This window comes from Beta vulgaris, chromosome 4 (assembly GCF_026745355.1).
Source record: "Beta vulgaris subsp. vulgaris cultivar EL10 chromosome 4, EL10.2, whole genome shotgun sequence".
Classification (NCBI taxonomy): Eukaryota; Viridiplantae; Streptophyta; class Magnoliopsida; order Caryophyllales; family Amaranthaceae; genus Beta; species Beta vulgaris.
Window position 1 is genome coordinate 54,038,168 of NC_079205.1, and position 14,564 is coordinate 54,052,731.

The 14,564-nt window shown below is 34.9% G+C and overlaps 2 protein-coding genes across 2 annotated transcripts; both read left to right on the plus strand.

The window, feature by feature from the left end:
- Positions 1 to 349: 349 nt before the first annotated feature.
- LOC109134676 (putative pentatricopeptide repeat-containing protein At1g12700, mitochondrial) lies at positions 350 to 2,744 on the plus strand. The gene is given in 6 exon segments (XM_057394367.1): positions 350 to 534; positions 622 to 1,566; positions 1,569 to 1,610; positions 1,613 to 2,122; positions 2,125 to 2,199; positions 2,202 to 2,744. Coding segments are annotated over 5 exon segments (1,854 nt in total). The 5' UTR covers positions 350 to 534; positions 622 to 659; the 3' UTR covers positions 2,522 to 2,744.
- A 3,335-nt stretch (positions 2,745 to 6,079) lies between these two features.
- LOC130591198 (uncharacterized) lies at positions 6,080 to 12,787 on the plus strand. Its single transcript, XM_057394136.1, has 4 exons — positions 6,080 to 6,158; positions 6,239 to 6,470; positions 6,546 to 7,063; positions 12,530 to 12,787. Exons 2-4 carry the CDS (start codon positions 6,362 to 6,364, stop codon positions 12,785 to 12,787), a joined length of 885 nt encoding a protein of 294 aa, XP_057250119.1. The 5' UTR covers positions 6,080 to 6,158; positions 6,239 to 6,361.
- The last annotated feature ends 1,777 nt before the right edge of the window (positions 12,788 to 14,564 follow it).

A 14,564-nucleotide genomic window follows, 5' to 3' on the forward strand; every position in this document is an offset into this window, starting at 1 on the left:
GTACCCTTAACTCCACTTATCGCTATTACATATTTCCACTTATGAGTTTATGACTAATGATAATTGTCTGCTAGTTATTGCTATTAATTATTTTGTTGCTATTTAAACTAAAGATATTGAATTGTTGGATTTGTATCAACATGTGATGTTTGAGTTCATGAATTAAAGATAATGCCAAGAATAATATGGTCGAGAAGATGTCAGGATAATGGTTGACTATTCTACTTGAGGAGAAAAAAAGAGGAGGTAGCAAGTATAATTGGAAATATTGCCAAGATTTTTAATTTACAAACGGACTTAAAGCTTAGTGGAAAACAAGTGCAAAATCGTCATTTTGACTTGAAGGATAAATATAAGGCTTGGATGGATTTAAAAAAATTCATCATTCTCGAATTAAAAATTGATAAGTTGAAACTAATTGACTCCAAAACACAAAAACGATACTTCATATATTAAACTAAATAAAGAAAAGGAAAACATCACAACACAAAAGACTTTCAAATCGGCAACTCCAGAAAAAGAATCAAAAGTGAAGTTGAGTGGCTTTGAAACATTTGAGAGTGAGACTGAATTAACAACTTTTTACTTTAATCAAAGAAGTTAACTTGTTGCTAATTTCAGAAGAAATACAAAGTAGAAGAGAGAGAAAGGAAGCAGCGATGAAGATGAAGATGAAGATGAAGATGAAGATGACGATGAAGCTCAAGTTTACTCCTAAAGCTTTTGCTGCCTTCTTTAATGGTGGTACTACTCTTATTACTCCTTTTCCTTCTTTTCATTTTCATTCACGCTATTATTATTCCACTGCATCTGATGTTTTTATTCAAGATCGTCAATTGTTTCTCCAATCAGTTAGAGAGCATTGCAAATTAGGGTTTTCGAATCTCAATTTCCCCCTTTCTCTCTTCCATCAAATGCTCTCTTTGCGCCCTCTTCCTTCTATCATCGTTTTCACTCAACTCTTCACTGCCATGTCTAAATTGAAGCGCCTTCAACCTCACTCCACCATTATCTCTCTCATCAGAGACCTTGAATTCTCTGGTGTTCGACCCGATTGGTATTCATTGGGTATTCTCACCAATTGTTACTGCCATTTGGGCCGTGTTGATTTCGGCTTCTCTCTTCTCGCCAAAAGACTTAAGCTTGGTTACCCCTTTGATGGTGATTGTGTTATCTTTACTACTTTAATCAATGGCTTTATCCACTGTGATAAGCTTTCTCAAGCTCTTCAATTGCTCGATCAAATTGTTAAGCTAGGTTTCCAACCCGACATTATTACCTATGGTGCTATTTTCAAAGGCCTTTGTCAGATTGGTGACAATGCTGCTGCCCTTCACTTGCTTAAGAAGATGCAATGTGGTATTTGTAAGCCTAATCTTGTCATCTATAGCACCATTATTGATAGTCTTTGTAAGGATAGGCTGTTGAAAGAGGCCCTCGACTTGTTCACTGCCATGAAAAGTGAGGGCATTATACCTAATGTTGTCACTTATACCTCCTTAATTAGAGGTCTCTACAACTCTGGCTCCAAGGTCGAGGCTAAAGATATGCTAGCTCAGATGTTGGATGTGACATAGCGCCAGATGTTACCACCTTCAGCATGCTTGTTGACATTTTTGCAAAGATGGTAATGTTGATGAAGCGCAAGCTATTCTAGACTACATGATTGAGAGAGGTGAGATTTCAGATGTCATAACTTACAGTGCTTTACTTGATGGTTATTGTTTGCGTGGTCAGATGGAGGATGCCGAAAAGCTACTTGATCTTATGGCCCAAAATGGTTGTGAGCCTAATATTGTAAGTTTTAATACTATCATTAATGGATATTGCAAGGCCAGAAACATTGACAGGGCCCTCAACTCATTCCAATGTATACTTCAGAAAGGAGTGACACCTGATGTTGTTACCTATAACACTCTTATTGATGGACTATGCAAAGCCAATAGACTCTCCCTTGCACGCCAGATGTTCAAGGATATGCAAGGTCATGGAATTACTCCTAATGTTGTCACATATGCTTCATTGCTTGATAGCTTATGCAAAAATGCTTTACTTGATGAGGCAGTGACATTACTTGAAGAAATGGAGAATAATGGCGTTAAGCCTACTGTTGTCATATACGGTATTTAATGGACAGCTTGTGTGAGGCTGGAAAACTTGAAGATGCAGCAAAAATTTTCTCGGATCTTGTATTGAAAGGCTAGAACCTAATGTTAAAATATACACAATTTTGATGAAAGGCTTCTGCAAGAAAGGCCTTATGGATGAAGCTAATCAACTGTTGAGGAAAATGGGGAATGATGGTTGCTCTCCTGATGATTTAACCTATAATACAATTATTAGAGGATATATTCTCAAAAATGACTTATCAAATGCATTGTATCATTGTGATCTTATGGTTAGCAAGGGATTCAAAGGTGACGCTGACACTTTCTCATTACTGACTGGCCTATTGTCGTCTAATAACTTGAGTGATTCATCTAAGGCTCTTCTTACGAAGTTCTTGAAATTACCCGAGTAAGATGATTGCAAAATGCAACTATTGCTGATACATTTTCGTTGTTTACTTCAAGTATTCAAGTGAGCATACTCTTTGAGGAGTTAGGCATCAAACATCAGTGTGATATTCTGTGTTCTGTACTTGGCTTTTATGTATGTGATTCCTAGTTGTATACTTGTATTATCTTTGAGCTGATTTAAGCTAGCTGGCATGTTGTGGAAAATGAGACCGTATTCTTGTGTTCTGTACTCAGATTATTGTTGCCTTTACTGATCGTATATTAGCTTGTGGAAAATGAGACAATATCTCTGGAAACCTGAGCTTCTAGTCTTCTGCATTGATCTTAATGTCAGATTAGCTCCCTTCCCTGTTCTAAACTTTTCTTCCACCCTAAACCCTCCTTCCTGTGCTGCTGTGTATGTGTAATTTCATATTTCTTTTCTAAAAATGGCGAAAATTTTACTTGTTGGATGTAGCATATAATGGCCATTTTGTAGCCAAACCTGACAACTCAGTTTCCATCTTAAGACCCTCTTATGACTTTGAATTTAATCACCCCAAATGTCAGTGAAGTCACAAAAATTATAAAGAGGCATGTATATATCTTAAAGCAAGTGAACGAGATTTTCACTGAATATATCGTTCATTTGCTTCAAGATATATACATGCCTCTTTAGTCTTTAGTGAACGAGATTCTCACTGAATATTTATTGTCTTGTTTTTTGTTTAGAGGCAATATTTGCCTTTCGGGTGAGTGGATTAAAATAATCAAATATTGGATCTATAAAAACAGAGGTGGTATATATAATACTATAATATATAACATCATAGTTACTAGATCATATAATACTTTGGTAGTGGGTTTGTCTCTGATATGATGAAGCAATCCTTTAACGAAGGTATCTTAGGTTTCTTGGCTTTCATATTGACCTTGATGAAGTTCATCTTTATGGCATTATGCTTCTTGATTTTGTTTGTATTGTATCTCTAGTTACAGCTTGTGATCACATATGCTATTTTTTTTAATATACAATGCTTGATATGTAGAAATTGATATGTGTTGTTTTTGATTGGTGTTGTCTTTAAAAGAGGGATTAATGGAGGGAGAGAGATGTTTATCCAGTTTTAGAGATATTCCTTCTAATTTGGGATATTACGTGCTTTTAAAGAGAAGATGAACACTAAAGGAACAAGATGAAGATTGATGTTAATGGTTTTTATCTCTGATTTTTTTTCAATAGCTAGTGAAGAAGACGCCACATTTATTTTCCAGTTTTCGTCCCCTTGCATTTTTCAAACAAAGAAAAAGCAATCAATCCTTTCTAAAATTAGCGGATGCCAGCGGAAAGAAAAGGAAGCTAACATAGGAACATGTTTATTATTTAAGCCAACAAGCAGTTTCCATGTACAAACAGATTTGTTATTCAAATCCATAGTACTAATCATGGAGTAATTAAAATGATAATCAAACAATGAAGACATGATTCTGTCATGGCTTTGGGTTAAAGTCACTATATTTTTGCTAATTAATTTTACGGTTCTTTCACCAATTACCCTGAATTTTCAAAAAATTCACCTGGTAACCTCCAAGATTTCAAAATACACGGGGTACTCCTAGGTTTCAAACTAATACACTCATATACCCTTAATGACTAACGACGTTAACCGCCGTTAGTCATTAACCCTAATTTGCTAGATTTCAACCTAATTAACCACTAACACTAACCCCAACCCTAGCCCTAACCTTAACCCTAAACCACCCTTCCCCCACCTCCCGCAACCCCCCTCCCCACCCCCGCGACATCCCCTCCACCTCCCCCACCCCGCGCCGCCCAACATTCCCCGCCATTCGATTTTAGGGAAGAAACGCATAACAGGGAAGGGGGAGAACTGAGCTCTGACATAAGCGATAGACCACCGACAGAGGCAAGCGGGCTGGGCTACCGCAGTTCAAAGCAAACAGGGAAGGGGAATCGAGCCGAGAAAAGAGCAAAGGAAAGAGGGATGTTGGACGTTGCGGAGGCGGTGGTGCAGACAGTGGTGGTGCTGTGGGGATGTGGTAGTGGGGGAGAAATTGAATATGGGTGGGGGAGGGGGGCTGACGTGGTTGCGGGGGTGGGATAGGGGCTGGCAAGGTTGCGGGGGTGGGGTAGAGGGGTTGTCGAGGTTGTGGCGGTGGGGGAGGGTGGGTGGGGGGCTGTGGTGGGGAAGAAATCACTAGAGAGGAGGGGTGAGTTACCAACATCTATTGTCATTAGTCCACCACTAGTAGAAGAGAGCAGAAAATGGGCAGAGAAAGGTCATATTGAAGATGAACAAGAAGAAGCAAACTATGGGGAATCAGATTCAGATGATGGTATTGGCATAATATAAACAAAAACAGCAAGCAATGGGCATTTGAAGGCCAATTTTTTGGGCATAGAGTGCAAGAAGAACATAACTTTTTGTAAGTAAAATACACCATATATAGGTTGTTAAACATTTTGTATATGTACATGCAAACATTTTGTATTAAAGCTTTACATTTATAATATGTAAACATTTTGGGTTAACTTAAGTTAAAAAAAACAGTTCATGTGAAGTTATGTTTAAAAAACAGTTCATATGAAGTTAAGTTGTAAAAACAGTTCATATGAAGGGTGCGTTCTATTCAACTTATTGGACCTGAACTTATCTGAACTGAACTTATTGAACCTGAACTGAACTTATTGGAACTTATTAAACCTGATTGGACCTGATTGGACCTGATTCAACTTATTGGACCTGATTGAACCTGATTGGAACTTATTGGACCTGATTGAACCTGATTGACCTTATTGGACCTTATTGGAACTTATTGACCCTGATTGAAACTTATTAGACCTTATTGGACCTGATTGAAACTTATTAGACCTTATTGAACCTGATTGAAACTTATTTGACCTTATTAGACAAAAGCATTGACCATGAATAACATAAATATTACCACTAACGTAAATACTACCCCTCAAAATTTTTTATGGAATAATAATTATAATAATTCGTCCTTTAAAAAATAATGACTATTAATTATCTCTTATGATAATTAATTTAACAAAAAAAATACTATTTATATATTTGCCTATACATAACTTTCATCACTAATATATTGCAATACCTTTCTATTATAGATACAAATAGTTGATATTGAGTGTTGAAATGTATCAGCTGCATCACGATATGAATCGGCTTTCGCTAGGATATACAAACATATGCCAACCTGCTCCGCAACAAGTACAAACCTTCCATCTGAGATTAGTTGTTTTTCCATAAGTAGATTCACAAGGTTGATGAAAATATGTTTTTCTACTCTTAATTATTCCTTGCATAATTGTGGATGACCATTCAATAATTTATGGATCCAATGAGAACCATTTTCACCTCCAACATGCAATGGTATGTTATCCATGCGTGTAAGCAACTTTTTCAGCTCATGTAAAGCCCTTTACAATGAAAGTTCACTGCCTTTTGCTCAGCTTAAATTAGTAACTACTAATATTTTACAAAATTAATTTTTTTATTTTCTACTAGTGTTTTATAAAATTAGACAAAACTATAAGATATCATTCGGCCATATCAAAGTTTAAATGAAGTTCCAACAAAAATCGCCAACAATGATAAGTATTGGCCTTTCTTTAAGGTAATAATCACTTCCCTCAACTTTTTCAATATTGTTATGAAGATGATCACCATTACTTTATGATTACTGTTTCTATGTAGGATTGTATTGGTGCTCTAGATGGGACCCGCATAGACGCAATAGTAGGAGATAAAGCTGCACAACCATTTAGAGGTCGTAAAGGAAACAAAACGTGGAATGTGTTAGCTTCTTGTTCTTTTGATATGCTTTTCATGTACATTTGTGTCGGGTTCGAAGGAAGTGCACATGACACAACGGTTTTGAGGCATTGTTTAAGCGATCCTAATATGGGATTCCACCACCCACCTCCAGGTATCATATTATTGTTGCTAAGTATTTGAAGCATTATTTAACTATGATTATAAATTATCTTTTTTGCACTAACAGGAAAATATTATTTGGTTGACTCTGGATATCCAAATTCTACCGGGTATTTGAGTCCATATCAAGAGAAAGGTTTGAGAGTTCATACTCCTGAATTTAGGAATGGTCCTCCACCAAAGGGAAAGTTAGAGCATTTTAATTATCGACATTCTTCATTACGTGGGACCGTTGAAAGAATTTTTGGTGTATTAAAAAATAGATGGAAGATTCTAAGAATGATGCCGAAGATGGATGATGCTTACCAGTTGGCTATCATCGTGGCAACATGCACGCTACATAATTTTATTCGTTTACATGATTTAGGAATTCCAGTTTCGCAAGTAGTTGAAACCATGGAACCAAGAGCTGATTTAAATTTGACTGACAAGACGAGAACAAAGAATATGGAGATAACCCGGGCGAAAATTGCAGATGAAATATGGTTGGCTGTTGATGAAGAAAACGTATTCATTGAAGAGGATGATGTAGAAGATGAAGAAAGATACTCCGGTGAAGAAAGATACTCCAGTGATGATAATGAAGCAATCAATTGATAACATTTATATCTTTCATAGTTATTAATTAGTAACGAAAACATGTTATCTCTAGTTATTTAAAGACGAATTGCAAAATATTGTAATTATAATAATTATTATTATTATTGTTAACCTTAATTATTTGACAATGATTATAATATTATTCAATAGCAATATGAATAATCAAATAATAGACAATAATACAAGTATAATACTATACATTGTGGTACTTTAATAAAAAATTCTAATAATAACATAATCAGCTAATAGTAATATGAATAATAAAATAATAGACATAATACAAATAAATAATAAAATAATAGACATAATACAAATAAATAATAAATAATAGACACTAATACAAGTATAATACTATATAATCATTGTGGTACTTTAATTAAAATTCTAATAATAACATAATCCGCTAATAGTGATATGAAATTATGAATAACAAAATAGTGGACAATAATACAAATGTTTATTAAACATTGACTATTTGGACCTTATTGGACCTTATTAGACCTGATTGGAACTTATTGGACCTTATTAGACCTGCAGATTGGAACTTATTGCACCTGATTGGAACTTATTGCACCTGATTGGAACTTATTGGACCTTATTAGACCTTATTGGAACTTATTGCACTTATTAGACCTTATTGCAACTTATCTGAACTTATCTGAACTTATTGGACCTAATACTTAATTTTTTAAGTTGAACAGAACGCACCCGAACAAGGTAGAACATCATCAAAGGCTGAACAAGAACAAGGCAGACCACAAAAGAACATATGAAGTTATGTTAAAAAAAGCAGTTCATGTATAGTTAAGTTAAAAAAAAACAGTTCATGTATACTTAAGTACAAAAAATAGGGTATCATTGTATCAAACAAATGAGTGAGAAAAAAAGAAAATCAAATTAAACATGCACAAGATACATTGGTGCAAGATAAATTCAATCAGATTTCATTTTTTTCACTCATATTTAAGACAAAATGATAATGAATTTAAACATTTTGAAAATACTTCCTCCGTCTCTTATTAGTTTACACCTTTCTTTGGGGCACATTTGCCGAGATACTAATTTGAACCTTAATATCTCTAATTTTCGATAAGCAAAAACTACAAAAAGTTGATATTTGGATAATACACATTGAGACGAATCCAACAAGATCTCACATGACTATATTTTTCCTTAAATACAAATTACAAGAGATAGTCAAAGTCATATATGTGAATAGTGTCAAAAGTAAAAAGGGGTAAACTAATAAAAGACAGAGAGAATACAAGTTAGGCATGATTAAAATTCCTCTCAGGGAGTCCCCACCCATCCATAATACTCAACACATGCTATTAAAATAGAGCGAAAGTTGAAAAGAAGAGCACAAATGATTGGTGGCAATAAGAGTATAATGGTGTGAAAAGGCATAATGTCCAAAGTATAAATCATCAGACCTCATTCATCATTGAGGAATATAGTGCACCTCTCATGTAAACATATTATAAGTCATTAAAACTCTATTGGACAGCCAACAAAACACCAAAATATAACACATATGCCTCATCAATTATTTATACTACAATCCTAATCATTTTACCATTGATTAAATGCAAAATGGAGTAATAATTTGGATGTTACATCTCATTTCATCCTAGAGGATCACACCAATACACACACAAAAACAAGAACAAGGCATAACATGATCAAAGGCAGAAGGCAGAACATGATCAAAGGCAGAACAAGAAACATGATGAAAGGTAGAACATGATAAAAAGCAGAACATGATGAAAGGCATAACAAGAAACATAATCAAATGTAGAACATGGTAAAAGGCAGAACAAGAAACATGATCAAAGGCAGAACAAGAAACATGATCAAAGGCAGAACATAATCAAGGCAGAACATGATCAAAGGCAGAACAACAAACAAGGCACAACAAGGAACATGATCAAAGGCAGAAGGCAGAACATGATCAAAGGTAGAACAAGAACAAGGCAGAACATGATCAAAGGTAGAACAAGAACAAGAACATGATCAAAGGCAGAAGGCAGAACATGATCAAAGGCAGAACAAGAACAAGGCAGAACATGATAAAAGGTAGAACAAATCAAGGCAAAACAACATATATATAAACAAATCGAGGCAAAATAAACATATTTATAAACAAATCTCAAAACCCTAAACATATTTATAAATAAATCGAGGCAAAACAACATATATATAGCAAATCAAGGCAAAATAAACAAATTTATAAACAAATCGAGGCAAAAACAACATATGTATAAACAAATCGAGGCAAAATCAAGAAAAAAACACAAATCCTATACATGCAATCTAATCAAACGCAATCCCACAGGCAATGCATGTTAAAAAAGCTTCCTAAAATGAAATAACAGAGATTTAAGTTAAGGAGTGGACCGATCTCCCGCAAAATCAGAAAGGGGACGTTCGAAAATCATTTCTATATGGTTTTTATACCAACAAAGGTAAGATCGCCATTATTTGAAGCCTTCCGAAGGTGGATCTCCCAAAATTTCAGGTTTTTTTTCCCTGAACTACACCACCAAAATCAAGATCTAGTGGTTTTGTTGAAGGCGCGCCACAAGTCCAACAGAAAGAACCAAAATCCAAGGGTTTTTTTTGAAACCCTAGATTTTTTTGCCTCCGCATCAAACTCGTCAAGCAAATCAAAGAACCGTTTCTTTGATTTTGGAGTTAAATCATCCATCAAAAACCGAAAAAATGCAAGAAACAGGGGACTCGCTTTTTAAAAATCACTCAAAAACCAAAAAAATTGGTTTTACAATGATCGCAGGAAGGAGTAGATAATTAATCTACGGTTTTTTTGGACAAATTTGCACTGACCCTAGATATGAGGGTTTGAAGAAGAAGAAGAAGAGAGAGGAAAGTGAGAGTCAGAAGGAGAGATAGAGTCAGAATGAGAGAGAGGAAAGTGACGGAAGAAAATGGGATTAGGGTTTGGAGGGAAGAATTATAAAGGGAGTTGGGGGATTAAATAGGGGAGGGTGGGGGATTAAATGGGTTGGGTGGATATTAGTTGAGCTAATACTTTTGGGCTGAAGTTTTATAGGGTTTGTTTTATTATCATTTGTAGAAAGTTTGGTAAATTTAGCAAATTAATTGGGATACACCTAAATGACAAAATGTAGCAAATAAAATGAAATGGAGGCAGTATATCAATTTCAAAAAATTGACTAAACAAGGAATCTAACGTACACAAGTCCTTTCATAATTGATTGTTGTCAGAGATAATTAAGACAAATGCATCATGCTATCATTAATGCACGTGATAGAAGAATTGGATGTGTGGATAAGTATTACACTCGGTATTATCTCCTTGTGTTTTTGTATTATTGTAGCTACTCACGAGAAAGGCTTGGTAACCAACTGTTTGAGTCCAAAAAAGACTCAAACACTAAAAAAGTTACACATTGGTACCATTATAACCTGATATTGGTATCACATTGTTATCCGGATTGGTACCAAGCAACCTTACTTTGGTATCAAAATTTTCGGACAACGGTACCAATCTAACCTAGCATTGGTACCAAACAACACGCGCGTAAAATTTCCAAGGCTTAAAATGACCAAATTACCCCCGTTTGAGTCCCCTAAGAGACTCAAACGGTTGGTTGCCAAGACAAGCTCAGCTACTCACGGACTCACTTTTCTTTAGTAATCAGTACGATCATTCCGCTCACTTATAGGCCATGTTTGGCAAACTAGCGGCTCTAATAGCTGTTAGCAGTTCTGGTAGATGTAGCTATTGGGGGTAGCTGCTAGCTGTCTACTAGTAGTTGTCAACGGTCAGCGATTAAATTACTTGTTTAATTAGAAGCGTTTGGTAAAAGTAGCTGTTGGAATTGTAAAAGATAAAATAAACATTGGTTAATAATTCTACCTTATGCTATTATATAGGGTTTATTTGGTAGACCGCTACCTCTAAACCTCAAACGTTACTTGTAGTAACGTTCCACAACCGCTACTCATAATCTACTCCAACTACTACCCGCTACTACAACCACTACCTTACCAAACACTCATAATTTTCTTAAGTAGCGTTTAAATCTTGTCCAACCGCTAACCGCTACCTCAAACGCTAGTGCCAAACATGGCCATAACCTTTTACTTCTTCCGTTTCGGGTTACTCACAAGTCACAACACTTTTCAATTTTTAAGCAATTTTTAGAAAAAAAAAGGAGGTAAAGAGAAGAGATTAAGCATCTATATGAGAGAAGAAAGATAGAAAAAATTTATTATCCAAAGAGGAAGTGTAGTAAGTAATGTGAAACTTCTCACAATGAAAAATGTTACGAGTACTATGAAAGAAAGGAAGTAATAAAAATAGCATTTTTCTACGTATCGTCGATAGATTTTACAAAATTTTATATTGTATTAGATTTATCTAAAATTTCCATGTTGTACTCTAACCTTTTAAACGTTGCAAAATATCTCTATACACGATATGAAACAGTGAACTTTGAGACTTTCTTACCCTGTAGACGTAGAGTAGGATTTCTGAGCCTTGTTAGTTGACTGAGGTTTGAGATATAACTTGAGAAAATAAATGCTAAGTGAGGTTTGGAGTAGGAATTTCTATTAATAGGGGTATTTTGTGTGATGTGTCGAAAGTTTAGGGGAACGATCTATAAAATTCAAAAATGTCGGATGCAACATAAAATTTCATAAAATACAAAAACAATAGGTAGCACAAAAAATCATAAAAATATTAGTTGATTGCCAACCAACAACTCATCCTAGGTCATGTTTTATACGCAACAAATGAATATTTTATACCTCATAAATAATATCTATTTGTTACATTTAAAATGAAACGGAGGAAGTATGTTGATGATGAGCAATATAAAACTCTTATATAATTAAATTCGCACGATGATTGTATGCTAAATTGCTAATCAATTATTGAAAACGAAAAGGGCCCAAGTGCCCATATGCTTAATTTATGTACGATTTAATTTCCTCCACTAGCTTGCATGATTTTAAAACCAGCATACAAACCTTCTATAAATACTAGCATTCTTCAGCTACTAACTCTCATCCCCAACATCCCTCAAACAACTATCAGTAACATACACACCAAACAAAAACAACATGGCTTCCATTTTCCTGAAATCAACCACCACTGTGCTCCTCCTAATTTTCTCTACACTTTGTATTGCCACAGCCGTTGTTATCCAAGACACAGACGGCGATGCACTGAGAAATGGTGGACAATACTACATCATCCCAGTTAGCGCAGGCTTTCAGGGCGGCCTCACCTTAAAATCAAAAGCCGAGAACTCACCATGCCCACTCTATATAACCCGAGATAAAGTCGAAACGTCTCGTGGCATCCCTGTTACTATTGCTTCCCCTTACAGAATAGCAATCATCACATCATCTATACCGATAGGCATAGTTTTCACTAACACTCCCAACGTTTGTATGCAGCCATTAGGATGGCAGGTGGTTGCGGATGAAAAAACAGGTCAGTCGTACGTCGCAACAGGTGGTAATGGCTTTGGATTTAATCCCACTGAGAGTTTCAATATTCAGCAGATTGAGGGTAATAATAATGTGTATAAAATAAGATTTGCTGGGGAATCAGATGTTGGTTTCTTTGAGAAAGATGGGCTTTTGGGTATCACTAATGAGATCCCTCTTCCTGTTGTGTTCCAGAAAGCTTTTGATGTTTTAGCCATGGTCTAGACTTAATTATGATGTACTATATACTTCATAATCATGCATATATGGATGAATAAATCCTTCATGAGTTCATGTTAAGGGGTATATTTAATTCTATCATATTGTGTGTGACTTTTTTAACTTTTGGAAGTCAATAAAAGTGCTTGTTGGGTGAGAGCCCTGAGTACTATTGTGTGTTATGGTTTAGTTGTTAAGGTATCTCTAGTAGTAACATCTAATATGGAAAGATATTGTTCAAAACAAAAGAAATAAGTCATCTTATCATCATACTACCTCCATTTTTTAAAGATCTTCTCTCTTTTCGTTTAAGTGCATTTTCAAAAGATCTTTCATCTTTTACTTTATTCCTTATTTGGAATTTTACTCCCTTTCTCTCTTTTACTTTAACCCGTTCTTATTTGTTTATTTATCTTAACCCCTTTCTCTCTCCTATTTTACCCACTCCATACCCCACGCAAGTGGATCCTCCTTGATATATGTAAGAACATTAACAAGGAAGATCTTTAGGAAACAGAGGTAGTAATTCATAAGTATATATGCCTATATGGGACTCGAATTTTTGAAGATATTAATCTTACAGGACTCGATTTAGTTGTTGGCCTAGGCAATACCCTGATAAACCAATTATATTATAAGATAGCATAGATGGGTACATTCTAACTCAGTGTAAGAGAAGATGAGCTGCGGCAATTGAGCATCACAATTTACAAAATACAGAAATGGTGATTTTCGAGCCTTTGGGGTTTTGATGTCAGAATTTAATTAGTTACTTTGCTAGTATTATACTAGTCAGATGCTGTTTTATATATATAGAAATTAACATAAATTTTGTTATCTAATTTTGCTCCTCTTGATTTTCAACATCTCAGTGATTCTTTAACCAAATCTTCAAGTTCTGATCAACTCCTTATGCAGCAATTCAACTTAATAAGTCAATGCGTATACTCATCTCTTTTCTTTTTTTAATGTGAATTATGGCTTCAATTTTGATTGTTTTCCTTTGATATTCTGGGTAAAGTTTTGTGTTTGTTGGTTTTCTTTAATCTGATTATGGTTTGTTAAAATGGGTTAGGTTTTTTTTTTAAGGGTGCCGCAAAAATCATGCTTGTTTTGCTTTGAAAAATCTTTTTTCTTTTTCATTTCAGGATTGATATTTGGTTGTAATAGCATTGATTTCATCTTCTTGGTGCTGATAAATCTGAATTTTTTTTTCTTAGATAATGCAAAAATGGGTTTTAATTCTCAAAATATGTCCAAAAAAATAAAAATTCCCTGCATACCGTCCACGTAAGACAGCACGCGAGAATTTTTTTTTTCCAACTTAAGTAAAACCTGCTACTTGAAGTAGCGGTTTACAAGTGACGAGAATTTTTTTTTTTTCAACTTTAGTAAAACCGCTACTTGAAGTAGCGGTTTGCAAAAAAAAAAAATGTTGTGTAAACCGCTACTTCAAGTAGCGGTTCATTAATCAAGTTGAGTTTGATATGTGCTTGGAACATTTGGCCCAAGTAAACCGCTACTCAGAGTAGCGGTTTATAAATAAAATAAATCGCTACTCTGATTAGCGGTTTACCTGGGATAAAACAAAAAAAACAGTTTCTCGCGTGCCGTCCTACGTGGACGGTATGCAGGGAATTTTTATTTTTTTGGGCATATTTTGGGAATTAAAACCCACTTTTACATTATTCAAGGAAAAAATTCGATAAATCCTGCAATTATTTTTGAAGGAAATCTTATAGTTTTGTCATTTTCTAGAATTTAATTGTGAAGTTTAACCGTG